Source organism: Ovis canadensis, chromosome 22 (genome assembly GCF_042477335.2).
Source record: "Ovis canadensis isolate MfBH-ARS-UI-01 breed Bighorn chromosome 22, ARS-UI_OviCan_v2, whole genome shotgun sequence".
In the NCBI taxonomy this organism is placed as follows: domain Eukaryota; kingdom Metazoa; phylum Chordata; class Mammalia; order Artiodactyla; family Bovidae; genus Ovis; species Ovis canadensis.
In genome coordinates this window covers 61612444-61634992 of record NC_091266.1, presented here as the reverse complement: position 1 = coordinate 61634992, position 22549 = coordinate 61612444, and the positions used below count along the sequence as shown (strand labels likewise).

At 47.4% G+C, this 22549-nt stretch overlaps 1 protein-coding gene across 2 annotated transcripts in view; it reads right to left on the bottom strand.

Moving 5' to 3' along the window:
- DOCK1 (dedicator of cytokinesis 1) overlaps positions 1 to 22549 on the bottom strand; it is a 568995-nt gene that overhangs the window by 511627 nt on the left and 34819 nt on the right. For both annotated transcript variants that reach the window (XM_069566865.1, XM_069566866.1), the window contains exon 2: positions 1510 to 1593. In XM_069566865.1, coding sequence (XP_069422966.1) covers positions 1510 to 1593 — 84 coding nt within the window. The remainder of the gene's footprint in view (positions 1 to 1509; positions 1594 to 22549) is intronic.

The window sequence follows — 22549 nt, the reverse complement described above, 5'->3', positions numbered from 1 at the left end:
ATTAACCAGGATTTCAAATGCAGCTGACCCGGGGCAGAAATAAAAAAAAAAAAGATGTAAGAGCATTCTTCCCTTGAGATCAGAAAAGTGTCTGAGATGAGAGGTTTGATCCTTAACCTCTAGCTAATTTCTCCGTTTCCTTCCAGCCACTGGCCATATAAACTGGGGGCAGATAAGGCGATCCAACTGTCAGCTGCAAAAACTGACAATAAGCAGAGGGCACCCACGGGCAGCTACTCGTTCACACGGTTAAGGAGCACGTCTATTTCTGCATCACATCCGCTTACAAGCATACGCCACGGAAGCTGATTTCCACCCTCAGTGGGACATATTTTAGGGTAAACGGTGCAAATGGAATGGAATTCCAAGCCAGATGAGGAAGTAAGGGACATGGACATGGGTGTTTTAATGGGTTTTTGCTTCTCCAGGAACACAAGAGCAAGCTGCAGCTTGCCTGATGCAGAAGCTGAACGAGGCATCACTTCTGTGCAAAGAGGGTTCCGAAGACTGAGTGTGAAGTTCAATCTGTGATTACTGCGGGATGTCTGCAATTTTCTCTCCCCGCTCCTCCAGCCCACCTCCTCCCAGGAGGGGTCAGCCTAAATCCGATCTGAAAGCAATTTTGCTGCGGGAATTACCAATTTTAATCAGTTCTCTTTATTCCTTTGTTACATGGGAGTCACCCTTCCAACAGGAAATAGAGCCAGCCACCAGTGCTACAACACAATCACACAAAACACCCAGATGTGAGGGATCTAAACTTCCAGCCCACCATCGCTTCTTTTCTGTGCAGCGATAAACCACAGCATAAAACGAAAGGGGTCCCGTTTCAATGATTTGCAAAACACTAACATGAAAACCAACTACCTGAAAAACCAAGGACACTGGAAAACCACTGTCATGGACAAGGGCATTTATCAGGTAATTACAACTGCTTCACTGGACCACATCACACATGGCGGTAACAATCTCTGTTCACCCCTCAGAAAATGGGGTCACAGATTTTTTTAAAAAGGATTTAAGACATTATAATTTTGGTTCCTCTCAGGAAGTTGTTAACAAGTCTAAGTGAGAACATAAAAAGTCTTACCATTCACATCAAACACCTCAAAACACTAAGCCAGACACTAAACTACCTTAAATGTATTAAAAAAAAAACAAAAAAAAACTTTTTTCAAGCAGTCAGTTATTAACAGTCAAGAATGTATATACATTCATTTGCAAAGAAAGGAAACAATGGTGGGTTAAAATAATGAAAATGACTATTTCAACAGAAAACTTTACAGGTTAAAAATACAGGACTTTAATTTTAAGTTCATCTTAATTTTTTTTTTAATGACTTCAATAACAGATAACCTCACCACTGCCCGCTCCTGACACAGCATCCAGTGTGCAAGAAAACCAGAAGTTAAGTGCTTTCCTAACAAGGTAATGATTGGCCCGTTAGGTACTGAAAGTGTCCTAATCACACAAAACTGTGAAAGGAAACACACCAAAACAAATACGCACCTTCGTACGTTTCCAGGATGTGCACGGCGTCTCCTATTTGTAAAGAAAGTTCATCCGCTCCCCGCGCATCATAGTTATAAAAAGCTGTTCAGAGAGAAAAGAGCAAAGAAGCTATTAGTAAAGGTGAGATTATACTGGCTTGTTTTTGCCTGTTTTTAAGACTGAAATACTCTGCCTTTGCCTGGATCATCCTCTCTGATATCCACAAAAGGAGCCTTTTCTTTCAAGGGTCCTCAGTTTAAGTAGAAGAAATTCATAACCACTTATAACACCAGACAACCACAAGTGGTTTATTGTGGTAAAAATGAAGTGAAATTTGCCTTTTTAATCATTTTTAAGTGTACACTTCAGTGACGCTACATTCATAATGTTGAGCTCCATTACCACTATCAATTTCCAGAACTTTTTCATCACTCCAAACAGAAGCCCTCTAACCATGAAGCAATAGTTCTTCACCCCTCCCCCGTCAGCCCCTGATAAGCTGTAGCCTGCTTTCTGTCTCTATGAATCTGGTTACTCCAGCCACCCTTCCAATGGAATCATAGAGTATTATCCCTTTGTGTCTGGCGTCTTCCGTGCTGTGCTGTGCTTAGTCACTCAGTCATGTCCAGCTCCTCGAGACCCCATGGACCACAGCCCGCCAGGCTCCTCTGTCCACAGGGATTCAGGCAGGAATACTGGAGCGGGTTGCCATGCTCTTCCCAGATCTTCCCAACCCAGGGATCGAACTCAGGTCTTCCGCATTGCAGGCAGATTCTTTACCATCTGAGCCACCAGGCAAGCCCAAGAATACAGGAGTGGGTAGCCTTTCCCTTCTCCAGGGGATCTTCCTGACCCAGGAATCAAATCGGGGTCTCCTGCATTGCAGGTGGATTCTTTACCAGCTGAGCTGCCAGGGAAGCCTGTGGCTTCTTCTACTTAGTACAATGTTTTCAAGGTGCACGCACATTATTCCATGGATAAAAACCTCATTTCTTTTCACAGAGGAATAACATTTATAATAGGAAGAAAACTGAAGCTATTGTCAACAATGTTTCAGTTATCACTTCATATACTATCATATATTTCCATTAAGAGACTTTTCTACTAGACGACTTTTTCCTGTCTATGAGTCAATGACACACGGACTGAGAATTCCTTGAAAATCAAATTGATTTTAAAAGTATCATATAGCAAAGTTGCTATTAAGTCAAAAAAAATTATAATCAAAGAGGCAAAAATATGTCTTATGTTAAGAAATCCTTCAAACTGACAATACACAACACATGTCTGAAATCCCAAACATTTATCTGACATAAAGCAGTTCTGTTCCTCCTAGCTGAGCATGCAAAAGTCATTCCATTAAATTCAGGCCATGCTTTTGCTCAAGAATGGAGATAAAGGGAAATATCACAGTGAAAAAAGGATATTTACGACTCCCAAATATTCAATCAGCCCACTCTCAATTTAAAAAATTACAGTGATGTTATTCCTTCCCAATGGACCCTACCTTAAAAGATTTTTCAGACTTGAGGTAAATAAAACTCATCAAAACATTTCCTCGAGCAGGATCAAACTCTCACCCATCCATCCTGAACACCCTGCTGCATAGACTGCCCTTTACAGGACTGTTCAGGTCCATTGCTGGAATTCTCCCTGATCACATGACGTGCAAACTTCTCATGCAAGCATGGAGGGGCCCTCCTGCTGACCGACCACCTGACCTTCCTCCCAACCATACACTCCTGGTCCCTATCCCTATTTCTCCCTGGAAGAAAGAATCTGCCCGGCCTTGTGTGTCCCTCCTTATTCTTCCCCCACGAACGGGGTCTTCCCAGCAATGCCCCCTCTTCCAGAGGGCCAACTCCAAGTATGTGTTGGCTTTCAACCCCTTTCTGCAAAAACACCCAGCACCACAACACACTTCCTGTCGCAGCTCCATAACCAAGCTACTGAATGTGTTTGTGGTCTCTGGAAGCAGAGAGACTAGGCAGGGTACCACCTCTAGCCGTGCAGATCTGAGTGGCCTCCAGCAAATGATCCACCTCTCCCTCCTCAGCTTCCCCGGCTGTAAAATAAGGAGACGGATTTCTACCTCACTGGAGGGCATGAGTACTTAGTGTCCTAAAGAAAATAATGCTGCCAACGGCTCTGTTGATTTGATGCAATGGGTTGCCCCCAGCAAACAATCATGCTTAGTCGCTCAGTCGTGTCTGACTCTTTGCAACCTCACAGACTGTAGCCCATGAGGCTCCCCTGTCCATGGGATTCTCCAAGCAAAAATACTACAGTGCGGTACGATCTCCTTTTCCAGGGAATCTTCCCAACCCAAGGATCAAACCTGTATCCCCTGCATTGCAGGCAGATTCTTCACCATCTGAGCCACTAGGGAAGCTGTAAACACTCAGCAAATTGTAAAACCTCTTATTGTGTTTGGGGGTATTTTGTTTTCACTGCTATGAAGACTTCTCTTACTATCAGAATCCTTTTTTAAAAAGCCAAAATGAGCAGATTATCACACGAACACAAAACATCAGTAACCATACATATGTAGAAAATTCTGTCTTCCCAGGTATTTTCCCATATTTCCACCCAAATTCATAAAATTTAAATGGCCTCAACTGACATTAATGGTTATTGGAAGTTATTAAGTTTATTTAGCATTTTATGGTGAATCTTTTAACAAGAAATAACTGCATTAGAGAAAGGAAGCTCAGAACATATGCCGGCCTCTCCCAGCCCCGAAAAACCACTTCCGAAGCCTCTAGAAACCATAAATGCATTTATCACCATTCTTAACAGCATCCCTGCCAGCACGCCTATTCTATTACCGATGCAGAAAAAAAATAAACACATCAAAAACAATACAAATAAAAGAAAATGAACACGTCCACTGTAAATACATTCAGGTCCCTGTGAATCTGTAAGGCCCACACACAATAACCTTTAAGTAGTGGCCTCTCCATCTCTGAAGCAGGCAGAAAGGCAGTTGTGAAAAGCTCATACAAGAATAGAAACAATTCTGAGACTCCTCTGGTGGTCTTGTGGCTAAGATTCTGAGTTCCCAATGCAGGGGTCCCGGGTTCAATCCCTGGTCAGGGAACTATACATGTCACAACTAAGACCTGGTGCACGCAAATAAATATATACTAAAAAATTAAATAAAATATTTATAAATAATATTTATAAAATACTCAGTATTCTTGCCTGGAAAATCCCATGGACAGAGGAGCCCGGTGGGCTACAATCCACAGGGTCACAAAGAGTCAGACATGACTGAGCATGCACGCACAGTGGGGATTTAAAGAAATAAACTCAACTGATCCACAACCGTAAAAACAAAGGGCAGCGCCATTGCCACATTTAACTGTGACAGTGTGAGTCACTCAGTCATGCCCAGCTCTTTGTGAGCCCATGAACTGCAGCCCACCAGGCTCCTCTGTCCATGGGATCTTCCAGGCAAGAATACTGGAGAGGGTTGCCATTTCCTCCTCCAGGGGATCTTCCTGACTATGAAATGGGCCTTAAAGACCCACGATTTCACAGATGAAGGGGAAGGGGGCCTCAAAGGGCTTATGCCATGTGGCCTCAAATGACACAGCAGAGCCTGGGCCACAACACTGGCCGCCCCGCCCACAGCCTCAAGAATACCACGTTAAAGGCATTGATACGGTGTTGAACAAGGAAGGAGGAGGGTGGGGAAAGTGTGGTAGACAGAACGATGGCCCCAGAGATGGTCAGGTCTGAATCCAGAGCCCTGTAAGGCAAAGGGGCCCGTGGCCAGTGAGATGCGCTCAGAGATCTAGAGACGGGGGGCCCAGGGAAATCACAAGGCCCCATGAGAGGGAGACCAGCGCATCACACCGAGACGTGATCACGGAAGCACAGGTCCAAGTGGAGTGAGGCAGGGGCGCGAAGCAAGGAACGCTGGCGCCTCTAGAAACGGGAGAAGGCGAGGAAAGGCCCCTCCTGGAGCTGCCGGGAGGAACACAGGCTTGCCTGCTGAAACCCTGATCCTAGGACTTTTGACTGCCCAGAACTATAGGTTATACATCTGTGATGTTTTAGACCCCTAAGGTTGTAATTTGTTACAGCAGCAAGAGGGAACCTATCCAAGGAGATATGTGGAAAACGATTTAAGGGAGGTCTTTTGTGCTTGATTCATTCACTGCTGAGCAGGGGCCCCAAGAGCAAGCATCTGAAGCTGACAAGTCTGAGAGCTGAGGGTCCCCAATTCCTGGGTGATAGAAAAAAAGCACAATGCAGTGAATTTTTTCTTAAATAAACCCAAAGGTCTTCAGTGTAAAAGACTATGCACTACTCTGATCACTTCACCTTTCAAATCTGCCCCTCTTTTGGGAAGTGGCGGGTAGGAGCCGAGACGAGAAAGACCAGACCCAGAGGCATCTTCTTCTTTACGAAGGATACTGGTGATGGATGGCATCTGGGTTTTCAAATGTCTTTACGCAACACAAGCACAGGGACGGTGGCCTTTCTGCCGTTTGTCTTCTTTATCTCTCTTGTCTGTTAAGATGCGGGAACCCTCACAAGAGAGCAGGGTCATCGCGCCTCCATTCACAGCTTCGGAGAGAGCGGCCATCACCTCCCTCTGGCTGGTAGGTGGGCGCTTAATCGATTCCTCCTCCTCAAAGCCATTTAGCTTTTTTAATAGCCTGACTTGAGACAGGTGTCGCTGGGTATAAATGGACCTTCACGTGAATTTCTCAATCCTGGACCACAGAGTCCAGCATAGCAGTTTAACTTGTTATTTGTGTGAAAAGTAAAATGGGAAAAGGAAGTGGAGATGAACCCAAGTCGAAGCTCCTTTCTCAGGAGGACACAGGTTTGTTTTCTTTGGGGGAAGGGGAGGGATTTTGTTTTTGTTTTTGCTTTTTTCTCTCAAAGAACCAGCAGCAGCCCAGAGTGAGGAAGCACATGGATCTTTTCCAAAATAAAAACTGAGCACCCTGGTCCACGCTCCACACAGCTTAAATGCATCAGAGATGTTGAAAAGCCAAAGCCATCTCCTCTGCTCAGTCTCCTGATCAACTTGAAAAAAGGCTGCCTGGGAACAGAAGGAAAGAGCTGTGGTGCATTAATCAGAGAGGAGGGCTTCTATTCACATTGAGACTTTTAATAACACTGATGGTGACGACACGGCAGATGAAGATGGTGATGATGGTGATGGTAGTGAGGGCGATGATGGTAATGACAGTGAGTATACTCTCTGGGCTAGCCAGTGGGCTCGGAGAAGGCGATGGCACCCCACTCCAGCACTCTTGCCTGGAAAATCCTATGAACGAAGGAGCCTGGTGGGCTGCAGTCCATGGGGTCGCTAAGAGTCGGATACGACTGAGTGACTTCCCTTTCACTTTTCACTTTCATGCATTGGAGAAGGAAATGGCAATCCACTCCAGTGTTCTTGCCTGGAGAATCCCAGAGATGGGGGAGCCTGGTAGACTGCCGTCTATGGGGTCACACAGATTCGGACACGACTGAAGTGACTTAGCAGCAGCAGCAGCAGCAGCCAGTGGGCTAACAGCTTCCCTGAGCCACCTGGGAAGCCCAAGAGCATCACATGTTCAGCTAATTCAATTCTCCCAACAGTCCTAGGAGATGGAGCTAGAATTTTCCCCATTTCCCTCATCAGGGTTTATAGCAGCTGAGCAGCCAGAGGCCCGCCTGGATGAGGGGCCAGAATGCCAAAGCTGCAGGGTCTCTTCCTCAACTCCAGCCCTCTCTGAGCCTTGCCCTCCTGATGGCTCCCTGAAAATTCCAACATCCAGCCTGGATCCATGACAGGCAAACATGTCCAGGCATTCCTCAAGTCCACCAGAGTCTAAAACATCAGGCTAGTGGATTTCACATTCCTTACATAGAATAACCCAAGCTGGGGTAATTTCAGAAATGCAAGACTGGTTTAACATCCCAAAACTAATCAATTAATTTACCATGTTAACAACAGTAAATAGTAAACAATCATATGATCAACTCATCTGGTACAGAAAAAGAATTCAGTGAAATAAATGTAAATCCTATTCAGGGAAAAACAACAACAAAAGAATTACTTGACTATTCTGACATTTGTTATTGTGGTTCAGCCATTTAGCTGTGTCCAACTCTAGGAGACCCCATGGACTGCAGCACGCGAGGCTTCCATCCTTCCTTATCTCCCAAAGTTTGCTCAAAATCACATGCATTGACTCGGTGACGCCATCCAACCATCTCATCCTCTGTCGTCCCCTTCTCTTCCTGCCTTCAATCTTTCCCAGCATCAGGGTCTTTTCCAATGAGTCAGCTCTTCGTATCAGGTAGCTCCAGGTATTGGAGCTTCAGCTTCAGCATCAGTCCTTCCAGTGAATATTCAGGGTTGATTCCCTTTAGGATTGACTGGTTTGATCTTGCTGTCCAAGGAACTCTCAAGAGTCTTCTCCAATACCACAACTAAAAAGCATCAATTCTTCGGCGTTCAGTTTTCTTTATGGTCCAACTCTAACATCCATATGTGACTCCTGGAAAAACCACAGCTTTGACTAGGTAGACCTTTGACAGCATAGTTATGCCTCTGCTTTTTAATATGCTGTCTAGGTTTGTCATAGCTTTCCTTCCAAGGAGTAAGCATCTTTTAATTTCATGGCTGCAGTCACCATCCACAGTGATTTTGGAGAAATCACCCAAGAAAATATATAAAATCTGCCACTGTTTCCACTTTTCCATCTATTTGTGATGAAATGATGGGACCGGATGCCATGGTCTTAGTTAGGGTGGAAAAAAAAAAAAACAACCACTACAGTCCATCCACCCATTTAACAGATAAGAACACAGAGCCCTCCAGAGGAGTCACGAGTTGCTCAAGGAGGCACAGTGATGGACAGCAGCCCTAAGACCCTGGGGTGTCCCTTCCAGACTGTCCCCACCACCCCATTCTTCCTGACCCAAGCCTACAACATCTCTCACTGAGATGAAAAATAACATTTCAGCAGGTTTCCTATATAAAATCTTTTCTTCTCTCCATCACCAAAGTTACCTTCCTTACTCCAAAACACTACACAATTTATCTTGGCTTTCTGAATCACGGCTAATCCTCCAGCACAGCATCCAAAGCCCAGTGGGACATGACTTCAGTCCATCTTTCCAATCCTCTTCTCCCCCACTCACCCTCCTCCAGCTCCACCTCCTCCCACCCCAGGCCTGCTCCTCCCACTGGGAATGTCACATCCCGCTCCGCCTCTGAAGACCCCGCTAGTCTACAAGGGCCCTTGCTGGATTCTGACCTTTCCCCCAAACTAAAAAAAAAAGGAAAGTACCTGCACACCTGAATTAACTGCTTGCTTCCCAACCATTCTATAAACTCTGTGACAGCCCACATGTTGGGAGGCTTACTTATCTATCTGTCTTCTCTGCCAGACCGAACTCTTTGGGGGAAGTAAACATTTGCTCATCATTCGATTTCCCACAGTAGCTAACACCATGCCTTGCAGGCACTCAATAAAAATTCACTGAATTTAACCAGACCACAAAGTATTTTTTCTTGTGAGGTTTGCAACAAGAGAGAAAGCAAACATTGTATCATGTGTTCCTCTTCAAAATGATCTTGACCTCTACAGACAGATCCAGAAGCCCGAGACGGATTCAATCAATAAGAAAGAGAGGCACAATATTAGCTTTCTGGGTTCTGCTTTGGGTCTCTTCCATCTAATGAGATAATCAGCCATCAGTGCTCGGGTTCAAAGCCGCCTTAATGCACCAAAGACATGGGCTTGACCACACATCACTTTTCAAAATCTGCTCAGCTCCGAGCTTCTCTCTCTCTTCCACACACTGTCCCCTTGAAACATGACTTCAGCATTTCAAGGAGCAATTTAAAAGTTAATTAATTCTTTCAGAAAGTCAATTTGGGAAAATTAATTGCTCTGTTTGTGATCTCATTCCCTTTGTCCTGCCATCAGTGGTTAAAAAAAAAAATTTTTTTTTCTAACAGTACGCATCTTTTTGGTTCTTAGGGCTGGGGAAAATGCAGACCGTGTCCTTAAGGGTACAGGGCACAGGTCCTGGCTGTGGCACCTGCAGGGCTTCCTTCTAAAAGGCTGGCTGCCTGCTGTCCTTTGGTTTCACAAGTCATCACATGGTCATCTAGTCCATGCCAACTAGAGATGTGCGGTGTTTCCCAGACTCTGTCCAGCTCCTGCTGTAGTCCAGCAGTGGGCTAGGGCTGATGCTGCAGAGATGGGCAGAACACAATGCTGCCCCAGGAAGTCTATGCAGCCTGGTCTCTAAGGAACATGCTGGACCCATTGCAGAAAAAATCAAATCATTTATGTATATCCACTGAACTTGACTCTGGGCAGAAAGCAGCTCCCCACCCCCACCCTATATCACAGCTGGGATCTGGGTTGCCTAAATGTTGTCACAAAAGAGACTGGCGCCCACTCAGTTGCCACTTTCTATGACCCAGAGCCCAGTCCTTCCATCTCTCTGATTTGGGGGCAGACGATTCAGGCAGGGTTAGAGCCTCCCAGAGCCCTGATTCACCATGACTCACAGCAGTGCCTTCACCATCGACTTTCCTTGTGCCCAGCACCTAACAGTACTTGGCACCTAGAGAAACTCTAACGTGGATGGAAGGAAAAGGAATCCGGACAGAAGAAAGCAAAGGAGGGAGGAAGAATATTAGAGCCTGTTCTGAAGGACGCTGCTACAAGTGTGGTCTCTTTAAAGATACAAAGTAAAATAAAATACTTGGGAACAAACTTAACAAAGAAGGCAAAACACCTGCACACTGGAAACTACAGAGCAGTGCTGAAAGAAACTAAAAGACGTAAATGCATGGAGAGTCATCTCACGCTCACGGACTGGAAGACTTCATATTGTTAAGACAGCAGCTCAACCCAGAGATCTACAGATTCAGTGCAATTCTTATTAAAATTGCAATAACTTTTTTGCAGAAATAGAAAAATCCACCCCACAGCAGCCCAAACAGTCAAACCAATATTTACAAAGCATAAAGGTGGAAGCTTCACACTTCCTGATTTCAACACTTACTACAAAGCTCCAGTAATCAAAACAGTGTGGTTTACACAGAAATACAGACTGATGCAATAGAACAGAGAGCCCAGAAATAAACTCTCACATATGTGGGTAAATTGCTTTGATGGGGATGGCTAAGCCGTTCAAGGGAGAAGACTATGTTTTCAACAAAGGTGTTGGGGAAACTGTGTACCTGTATGCAAAAAGATGAGGAATCAATCATAAAAAAGTAACTAAAAGTGGATAGAAAACCTAAACATGAAAGCTACAACTACAAAGCTCCTAGAAGAAAACACAGGAGCAAAACTGCACGGTACTGGAGCAGGCAAGTATTTCTTGGATGTGACCCCAAAAGCACTGGCAACAGCAGCGAAAGAAAAATAGATGGAGGCTTCATCAAAATTAAAACCTCTTGTGCACCCCCAGGAAACCACCGAAAGAGTGAAAAGGCAACCCACAGAATGGGAGAAAAAATACTTACAAATCCTGCATCTGATAAGGAATTGATAAGCAAAATATATAAGGAATTCCTATAATTCAATCATAAAAAGCAAACAATACAATCTAAGAGTGGTCAACGTACTAGAATAAACATTTCTCCAAAGATACACAAAGGGCCAAGGAGCACAGGGAAAGATGCTCAACATCGCTAATCAAATCAAAAACTACAATGAGATATCACTTTGCATTCACCAGGATGGCTATTTTTTTTTAATAGAAAATAAAAAGTGTTGGCAAAGACATGGAAAAATTATAATATTGCTCATGGGAATGTAAAACGGTATAGCCACTGCGTAAAACAGTTAAATGCTTCTTTAAAACGTTGAACTTAGAAGTACCATGTGATCTAACAATTACACTTCTGGGTATAAATCCAAAAAAAAAAAACAAAACTGAAAGCAGGGACTTGAACAGCTATGTATGCAGCCACTATTCACAGTAGCTAAAATGTGGAAGCAGCCGAAGTCTCCACCAACAGAAGAATGGATAAGCAAAATGTGGCCTCTACAGCCAATGGAATATCACGCAGCCCTAAAAAGGAGAGACATGCTGACGCGTGATACCTTGAAGACATTGTGCTAAGGGAAGTAAGCCAGACACAAAAGACCAGGTATGCGGTCATTCTTCTCCTGTGATGTCCCTAGAATTGTTAAAACTCAGAGAGACAGAAAGTAGAATGGTGGTTGCCAAGAGCTGAGGTGGAGGGGAAAGGAAGTGAGTGTTTAATGGGTCAAAGAGTTTCAGCTGGGGAAGATGAAAGCGTTCTGGAGATGGACAGGCTGATGCCTGCACAACCGTGTGACTGGGCTTAATGCCACGTACTGTACAACTAAAGACGGTAAACTTATGTCTATTTTATAATATTAAAAAAAGATGACGTGAAGAGAAACAAAGACTGGCCAAGTGAACGAGGACCCAGCATCTCTCATTTCTGTGAGCGAGGAAGCAAACTCCCAGTGGGCGTCGCAGCTTCCCTGACCTGGTTCAAAAACACGAGGTTCAAACCAGAAAGAGAAATAAAGGAAAACGAGGGGTGATGAGCTCAAGGTCCAAAAATACCTCCAACTGCATTCGTGAGTATGGTCTGATAGAACCTATGTTTCTAAAACAGATATCACTTTCAAAATCATGAACTTACTTCTTTGGGGTTAGTATCTTTCTTTTATAGGAATAGATCCTGTTTCCCTGCCAATAAAGTTCCCTGCAGCAAGACTTCATGCAGTGTTTGAATATCAGACTCAAGGAACTCATCTAAATAATTAAAGTGGTGGGCAAGGACCTAGCGAGATAAAGGGAATTGTCTTTGGTGATTCATTATTTCTTTCTGCCTTTTGGATGGAAACAGGTGTGCAGGATGGTCAAGATAAGATTGTGAAAAGAAATACATAAAAGAGTCTTCTATCACATTCTCACTGAAGTGACAGACACAATTCTAAGACATTTTAATATCTTTCATTAGAATAAAGTATCCTTGTATGCCTTATCCACAACTAGGCAGCCACTATCTCATTTCCATCTCATTCAGAGGGTTGCAGTGCCCCAAACATGCAGGTTGTCTTAGGAAATAGGCTGGGCTGTGCATGGGTCTGGCTTTATTGCTTTTCTGTGACAGGAAAAATGAGTCCACTTTTCGACACTTTTGTCTTTCATAAAGTCAGTGCCAGGAGAGAAAACCACTGACTTCATTATGGACGGTCTTTGCAAATCCACCCACAAATCAGAAAGACTGAGCTGACCTGAAAATTATCTATTTCTGCATTCAATTTTGCTCAGCGACAGAGAGATGCAGAGAAGAGATACGAGGCGAGATCTAATCTCTTTAATCATCCTTCTTCAGGCAGAAAGGTGATTGCAGTTTGGGGAAATAATATGCCAGTGAAACGACCCGGCTCCTACCCCTTCCCCAGCTCCCACCGCAGCCATGGACACTTTACAGTGACCTCACCCCAGAGGACTGGGCAAACCCCAGAACGGCCAGTCCCTGGAGGTCTCCCACAGATGGCACTGCACACCCACCTATCACGCAGGACATGCGTCCAGGGGACTGGACACCCAGGGGCGGCTGGTCCCAGTGAGAACCCTCAGGAGGAAGACCGGCAGCTGGGAACCCTCTAAGGCTCACCATCTCTGCCACGGACCTGGTCAGGACTCACAACTCCCCATCACCGGTCAGACTACTGCTGCTGCTGCTGCTGCTAACTCGCTTCAGTCGTGTCCGACTCTGTGCGACCCCAGAGACAGCAGCCCACCAGGCTCCCCAGTCCCTGGGATTCTCCAGCAAGAACACTGGAGTGGGTTCATTTCCTTCTCCAATGCATGAAAGTGAAAAGTGAAAGGGAAGTCACTCAGTCGTGTCCAACTCTTAGCGACCCCATGGACTGCAGCCCACCAGGCTCCTCCATCCATGGGATTTTCCAGGCAAGAGTGCTAGAGTGGGGTGCCATTGCCTTCTCCAACTGGTCAGACTGGTTCCACCTAAAGCACGCACTGAAAACACACACAGGACTGGGGACTTGAGGAGGCAGAAATGAGCCAGCTCCCCACCACTAAGGATACCTCTGAAGGAAAGGAGAGAGGTGAAAGAATTGGGCTTGGGCCTATCTATCTGTGATTCTCAACAATAAGGTCTCTTTGTCACAAGCCCCAGTTTCTCTTACAGGCCTTAAACCTTGAGTTGTTCTATAGAATGGGGTAATGCTTTCTACTCTTCTTTCCAAATCATCCAACCTAATATTAATGGTGATGAGTAAAGGGAAAGACAATGGGAGCACTGCAGAATGATGCTAATTTGTTTCACTTCATGGCAAAAAACACATACATACATATATATATATAGCTGTTGCTGTTGTTTAGTCATTAAGTCATTCCCGACTCTTTGCAACTCCATGAACTGCAGCAACTAGGCTCCTCTGTCCTCCACTATCTCCCAGAGTTTGCTCAAACTCATGTCAACTGAGTCGGTAATGCTATCTAACCATCTCATCCTCCGCCGCCCCCTTCTCCTCCTGCGCTCAATCTTTCCCAGCATCAGGGTCTTTTCCAGTGAGTCACCTCTTCGCATCAGGTTGCCAAATCTTGGAGCTTCAGCTTTAGCATCAGCCCTTCCAATGATTATTCAGGGTCAATTTCCTTCAGGATTTACTCTATATAGGGTAGGGTAGTCCCCACCCCACTCCAGGACTTTGTCCCAAAGCCTACTTCTGTCTGGGATGCTCTTTATTCCCCTTCTTCACCTGGAGGCTTGCTCCTCCAGGTCATCCAACACGTGTAAGGAAACCTTGCCCACCACTTTCCACCCAAAGAAAGGGTAAGCAACCCTCATAGGAGCACAACAGCGCCCTCTGCCCACACTGATGAAGCGTTGTCAGAAAACTGCCCATCTGCTACCCACTGGACGACATGCTCCTCATGAAACAGGCACCCATAAATGGAACCCAATAAATGCTCATCACGTAGGGCCTGCAGAAGGGCCCCTCCAGCTCCCAGTCCACGAGCAGCTCTTCTACAAGACCCTGCAGTAGCTTATCCTTTACCTCCCCGCTCCCAGACTCCTGCCACACCTGCCCAGCATCTTTCCATCCACCTCCCTGCCTGCCTGGCACCGAGAGTGACACCAGGACTGGATGAATCACATCACAGATCAATACAGAGTTTCAAGACAGCAAAACTATTACTTGAATCCTGAATCTACTGGAAAACACTGCAGTTTTATTTGCATCTATTTCCCATTAGAAAACTCAAGACCAGATCGGGGTCTTAAATAGCAGAGACAAATTCTAACATCTCAGTTCCGACAGTCTCACCAGGGAGGTATGTCCCGGACGGCTGACCGTACGCCCAGAATAAGCACAGTTTCACTTGGACAAATGGTGCCAGTGATCCTGCCCAGGGCACCCGCACACTCAGCCCCATTAGCAAACCACCTGCCCTGGATGGGTTCTGAGAGGCGTCAAGACTGCACACATCTCGCTTGGCTCTGGGTATGGAAAAGATGCTGCCCAGGCAACCCGGCCCATCACTGGTCCACCTTTCCAGGACCCTTCAAGAAGAGTCTGGAGTGGAACGTGTCTGAGCCCTGCCTCAAAGGAGGGAGCCCAGGGTCCTGAGATGGCCAGACCCGGGCCACCAGCCTGTCGTGTCTGTTTTCTTGGGCATGTGGGAGAGTCTGATCCAAAGCCCTTCCTCCCGCCAAAGCCATCAAGCGTGAGGTCAAAGTCCCCCAAGGACCCAAGACAAATGTTTCCTTAGTTAATCGCTTGATAAATCTGCCTTCCACAGATAGTGTGCAGACAGGAAGCAGGAAGCCTGGTCACGGAGAGGGTGCTTGCAGCTGGGTTACCCTTCCCAAAGCAGACCCCAGGAAGCAATCACAGATCTCACGTGATGGGGACACACAGGCAGGAATGCAGATCCAAGATGAGGCAGTAAACAAACCCGCGCAAGCTGGGAGGGTGTCCCCTGCCCGCCTGTTCACTTCTCCAAGGGCTCTGGCCGGCCAGGAGCTGCCTTTAGGCCCAGAGAGTAACGAGCCTCCATCCCTCCCACCAGGCTGCTAAGCCCAGGCCTGATGAGACCCTCTCTCTCGTGATCACGACTGTGAGTCCACAGTGAGGCAGTGTGCCCTCCCAGCAAAACCGGCTACACACTTCTCAGGGCCCAGTGCAAATACAAGTGTGAAATAACTAAAATTTTCAAGACAATTAGAATGGCTAGCATCTTTTTTTTTTTTTTGGCCTCATCTCGTAACATGAGGAATCTTAGTTTCCCGACCGGGCATTGAACCTGTGCCCCCCTGCAGTAGAAGCTAAGATTCTTAACCACTGGACCACCAGGGAAGTCCTGGCTATCAGCTTTTTTAAAATAACAAGTGTTAGTGAGGATGTGGAGTAACTGGACCCCCCGAGCACTGCTGTTGGGAATGTAAAATGGTGCAGTTCCCATGGGAAGGTTTGGTGGTTCCTCAGAAAATCAAATGTGACTAATATCTGACCCATAAAGACCCTGATGCTGGGAAAGACAGAAGGTGGGAGGAGAAGGGGACGACAGAGGATGAGATGGTTGGATGGCATCACCGACTCAATGCACATGTGTTTGAGCAAACTCCAGGAGTTGGTGATGGACAGGGAGGCCTGGCGTGCTGCAGTCCATAGGGTCACAAAGAGTCAGACACGCCTGTGTGAGCTGAACTGAATATCTGACCCAACAACTCCACTTCTGAGTACACATCCAAAAGTACTGAAACAGGGACTTGAACAGGTGTTTGTATCGCTGTGTTCACAGCAGTGTTATCCACAACAGACAGGAGGTCGAAGAAACTCAACTGTCCATCAATGGATGAACAGATAAGCAAAATGTGGTCCATCCATACAACGGAATATGATTCAGCCTTAAAAAGGAAGGGAATTCTGATACCGGAGACAAGAAGAATGAACCCTGAGGACATCATGCTAAGTGAAATAAATGTGCGTGCATGCTCAGTCATGTCCCAACTCTTTGCGACCCCATGGACTATAGCCCGCCAGGCTCCTCCGTCCGTGGGATTTTTCAGGCAAGAATACTGGAGTAGGTTGCCATGCCCTCCTCCAGGGGAATCTCCCCAACCAGGGATGGAACCTGGGTCTCCTGCACTGCAGGCAGATTCTTTGCTGTCTGAGCCACCAGGGAAGCCCAGGAAATAAGTCAGTCACAAAAGGACAGATATTCTATGATCCCATTTATATGCCATACCAGAGGAGACACACTCAGAGAGATGGCAGAACACTGGTTTCCAGGCGCTAGTGGTGGAGGGGAGCCACAGCTTCATGGGTACAAAGTTTCAGTTTGGGAAGACGGAGAAGTTCTGGAGATGGATAGAGGTGATGGTTGCATAACAATGTGAATGGACCTAAGGCCACTAAACTGGACAGCTAGAGATGGCTAAAAATCATCAGTTTTGTGGCATGCATCTTTTATCATAATTTAAAATATAAGCAAGTAAAAGTTAAGTGCAGGATACACATCTCAGGCCTGTGAGTCTGGCTCCGGCTCCCAAGCAGGCTTCCATTTCCGGGACAAGGCTGCCCCATTTTGCAAGGGCAGTGCTTCTCCAGTGAAGCGCCTGCAAGCCTGACTGCAGTGTTATATTTTAATAGTCATTTCAATTGACTATAAAAATACAGCCTCACATAATAAAATTGCTTTTGCACCGTGGTAGAAATACTTAGGAAGAGATGAGAAATACTTAGCAAAAGGCTATAAAAACCTATTTGCTGCTTATAGAGCTGCTGCTTAACAGGACAAAAGCAGAAGGGAATAAAGGCAGAGGCTCCATCTCAGAATATGCACACAGCAGCGTGTCCACCACCAGGCTCAACACACAGGATCCGCTCGGTGTTTTTCTTTAAAACACTGAACAGAAAATTGACCACCTTCCCATTATTTGTTTCATTTTTAACTTTTATAGCTCCATCACATTTGACATCGGGAAACACTCATTTCCCTGCAGTTCCCCATTGTTCCCTCTCACTCACCACAGCAGGCTCTAAATACCACCACAGCAGTTTCCTAGGAGAAATCCCAACCACATGCGAGGTACACGCTATTCAGTGTTCCCATGAGGCCTTTGCTTCAAAGGCATCCAGTGAGAAAGATGGGGGCTCACCAGCACCACCATGAACCATCGTCATCACCAACAATACCAACATCAACACACCAAAGTCACCAGCACCACCATCACCAATCACCACCACCAATACCAACATCAACACACCAAAGTCACCAGCACCACCATCACCAATCACCACCAACAATACCAACATCAACACACCAAAATCACCAGCACCACCATCACCAATCACCACCAACAATGTCAAGATCAACGCAAGGGAGGTTCTACTATTTCCATTTCACAGGTAAAGGAGCTGAGGCACAGAGATGTGAAACTGCCTGCTCAAAGGCACAGATGTGTCGGGTTGGCCAAAACGTTCATTCAAGTTTTCCATAACATCTTATGGAAAGACCCGAATGAACATTTTGGCCAACCCGATAGAAGCACGGGAACACGGCATTTTGGAGTCGGGCATCAGACATCAGCATATGTGTTGTTACAAAACACCCTGGCGACATTCTAACAGAGTGCCACCCCTCTTCCCCTGGGGCAGCTGGACACTGCTCTTCCTCCCTGGTCACCCTCCCCCTGATGCTCCCCAAATAGCTCTCATAAAACCAGACAGAAAGATGTCAAAACAAAAGTCACACAAAATATCATCCAATATCACACAAGGACTGTCATAAGCAAACATTGTCACCAGGTCCTTTTTAGGTGAAATATTCCCTAGTAATACTTTTCCCCTCCAGATCCTTCCCACATCCGTCAAACTGCTACACTCTGTCTACCATGGATTTATAGTTATTGCACAAAAAGGACATTCGATACCCCACACTCTCATCACACAGAGAGATCTATCCGTGTCCCAGCCCTGCCCTGCTCCTTGGGAACAAAACAGGGGCGCCCTGATGGCCTGGGGAGAGGGGGAGTTTGCAAGAACAGAGCCCATCATATGAGCATTCCTCACCCTCCTACACATTCAGGACCGTCATAGACGGTGGGGTAGGTTGCTGACTACACAAAGGCTCAGGGTGGACGGGCGTTTGTGGGAGGGAGGCCTGGGTGAGGGTCAGGGTTCTGGTGCGCACACCAGCTGGGCCTGCCATCTCACCAGCTCCAGCTGTGCCACGGCCTCTCGGAGGACCGGGCGAGGTGACGCAAGCCACAGCGGCCCTCCACTCCGGGAGAGCAGACAAGGGGGACGGTCCCTTGTGAGAGAGCAGATGGAAAGATCAAAGGACCAGAAGAGCTAACATACTTGCAGGGGCAGAAAGCTGGGGAGTAACCATAGCTGAATAGCTGGACTCGGGAATCACGGGTTTCTTAAGAAGTTGAGACCCTGGGGAATCTTAGTGGCTCAGCAGATAAAGAATCTGCCTGCCAATGCAGGGGATGAAAGAGACATGAGTTTGATCTCTGTTGGGAATATCCCCTGGAGAAGGGCATGGCAACCCACTCCAGCACTGTTGCTTGGAGAATCCCATGGACAGAGGAGCCTGGAGGGTTACAGTCCATGACGTCACAAAGAGACAGACATGACTGAGCGACTGACACGCACAAGACTCCAGGGATATACAGCCTCTGGTCCAGGGTGCTGGCCATCAGCTGGAATCTTCCTGCTGCATCCCAGGCACTGGAGGGCCCTCTCCTATGCTCCAGCATGCCATCCCTGATCCTGCAGCAAGGAGCAAAGTTTTAACATGTGTATATAGTTTATATATATATATATATATGTGTGTGTGTGTGTATTAGTTTTTAGTATCATTGCAAGAGATATAAGAGACCTGGGTTCAATCCGTGGGTCAGGAGGATCCCAAGGAGGAAGGCAGGGCAACCCACTCCAGTATTCCTTCCTGGAGAATCCCCATGGACAGAGAGGCCTAGTGGGCTACAATTCATAGGGTGGCGAAGAGTCGGACACGACTGAAGTGACTTAGCATACTAAATCAATAGGCTTCCCAACTGAACACTTTCACACACTCACACATACTTGATCTATATGAGATATGTAATGCTTTTTTTTTTTTTTTAGCTTTTAAGCTAGGGAAGGTTGGCAATCCTTTCATCTTTAATAAGGAGCAGTGCTACCCTAGATAAATAGACTTAGATATCCCATCTTTTTTAAAGAGTTTTAATTATGCTAAAGAAAAGACCACAACTGCAGCAAACTGTTTTCCACTTGGATCCTGAGTGGATGCTGGCCGCTTTCACTTCTTCCTCCCTTCTAGTATTATGAGACTCTCAAAGTCAATGCTTACAACGTCTCTTTGGACATGTGTACTCTTCAACAGACAGCATCACCATTGAGAAACAATGGAGAGCAGGACTGCAAACGAATGTCAGCTTTGTTGCCCCGCTGTCGGCTCTTCTGCGCTTGTCTCTCTTAAATCTAACTTTGCACATGAAAACCCAGCGAAAAATGCTATGTTCTTCAAGATTTGCAAATAAAAATTCCTATGTGTGTAGGGACCTGACTCTGCCTCATCTCCCCCTGAAGCACAGGGGGTTCTCCCACCCGGTGCGCAAGAGTAAAGGGTCTTCCCGTGGGCAGGTGGCCCCCACCCTGGAGCCTGGCGGGATGTGCAGTGGGCAGAGGTACAGTGTCAGAGAGGCGAGGTCACAGAGCCCTGCCCCTCAAGGTACCCCACCCCTGGCCAGGCAGGCGGGGGCTGCCAGCTCTCAGGATGTGGGCAGCCCTCCCAAAGGCTGCCTCCCGCACTGAGGGTCACCTTGCCAGAAGAGACCTATGAGGACCCCCAGCCAGCGACAGGCTGACGCCAGGACACAGAAGGCCAAGCCTGTGTCTCAGTGGGGGATCCAATCCTAGTGCTTTTCCTGGGAGCTTCTTCCCCCGTCCTGTCTGCTTCCCCATGGCCCTTCACGCCTCTCCCGAGAGCCAGCCCCGCCCCCGCAGCCTGTCAATCACTTGATCAGAATCCCATCCTCAGGCTCTGCTTCTAAGGTCCCAGCTTAGAAACGGGGCTACTCTTGACAAAGACGAAAATACAACCTCACCACAGAAAATCTAAGTCCCACAGATTCCCAAAAGAAGAGAAAGTTCAAACCATGGGCCAAGAGGAAGTGAGAGAGAGGGAGGAAAGGAGATGGGTTGTGGGGCGAGAGAACAGAGCTCGACTTTTGACACAAACACAGAGACGTTAAGCAACTGGCATGCGGTCCCACAGCTCAAAAACAGCTGTGTCAGGGAAGCACAGCCCTAATCACCTCTCCCCAGAGCCTTGCAAGAGGGTCCAGACAATCTCTGCCAACCCTGTGTGCAAACGTTAAGACAGATGATAAGACGCAGCCTAAAACTCTACATGTGTGTCGATGACCATCAGCCAAAAGCATCTGAGGCATTTTATTTCCTCATTCCATAGATCAGGAGTCAACAGCCACAGCCCCAAGGCCGGTCTGGCCTGCTGCCTGTTTGTGCAAAATAAAGTTTTATTATCCGCGGTAATAATGGGAGAGTTGAGTATTTGCCCCAAAGCACCCAAACCCCTGCTTTGGAGAATTGATCTGGGAAGACTCCAGGCCCAGGGAGCGTCTCACCCTGTCATCCTCGGGTGACGAGCAGCCTGGGAGCACCTCCTTCCTCCCGCCACGCCCCACAGGTTCCTTCCCAGGACCGGACAGGCAACCTGCTCAGATCCACACACTGGACAAGGACAGACCCCACCCGCCCCTCGGGAAGGAGAGCAGAACCCCTCCCCTCGCCCCAAAATGTGAGCACACTCAATGCAGGATATGTTATAACAAGAGTTTGCTCCATGATGTAATCTCTGCCTCCAAGGGGCACCTCCCTGTCAGTCTCAGTGTCTGTACATTCAGGTCCTTCCTACACGGACCCCGACTGGGAACCGTGCTTCCTACACAGTCATCAAGGTGTGTGCAGGGAGTGTGCACCTCAGGGAGGAGACGTCACTGGGACCCCCCCGCCCAAGGGGAGTCACAGAACTCAAGAGACTGGGACAGACAGACCTCCGAGACGTCCACCACGATCCCACCCACTGCAGGTCACCCGAGGTGATCCCCTCCCTGTCGGCATCAGCTAGACCTCGGGATGGGCTTCCAAGCCAATATATCACAGCAGGTGATGGATGTCGTGCCTGTGATGAGGTTACTAAGGACTCTGGCATCTGTCTCTCTTTCGGGTGTATGTATCTGTCTGTCTGTCTCTCTCTCATTCACTTGGAGAAAACCAACTGCCCCGTTTGAGCCGCCCCACAGAGAGGCCCACGCAGCAAGGTCTCCAGCTAAGAGCCACTGAGGGACCTGCCAACAGCCCCTGTGCACGCGCGGAAGCGGGTCCCCTCTCCACGGCTGAGCCAGGAGGTGCCTGGGCCTGGCCTGCAGCAGCCTCACCAGGGTGCTGGAGCTGGAGGACCTTGCAAAGCCACGTTCCTGACCCACAGGAATTAAGATAACAATCTGTGTTAGGCCACCAGGCTGTGATGTGGTTCATTTCGCAGAGGCGGTAACTGACACAGATGAAGCAGGGCAGAGCTGGCTCGGTCCCTCTGCTTTCAGCAGCCTCCGGCCCCTAGACATCCCAGGCTGGCACACTCCTCTGCAGTCATGTCCTCAGCTCTCCTGCCCGCTCAGGCTCCGACCACCAGGCCGCTGGAGCGTGCTCCTCAAGCTCACAGACATCCCGGCCAGACAGCCTCCATCCACTCTTCCAGATTGCTTCCTCCCAGCCCGCACTCTGCGGGTTTCCCCTCCTCAGTCCCAACCCCTGATGCTCCTCAGGGTCCAGTGGCCTGAATGGCTTCATCTGCCTCCATCCGCCACCATCTCACCATCCACGTGGTGATGTTCAACCCTATTAACAGTGCCCAGTGACTCCGCAGCCTATGAGTGGCCCAGGAACGCCTGGCACTCAGCCCTCCCACATGGAGCGGATGCCCATCATCAGAGGCAGCGAAGACGTCTTGAACGTCC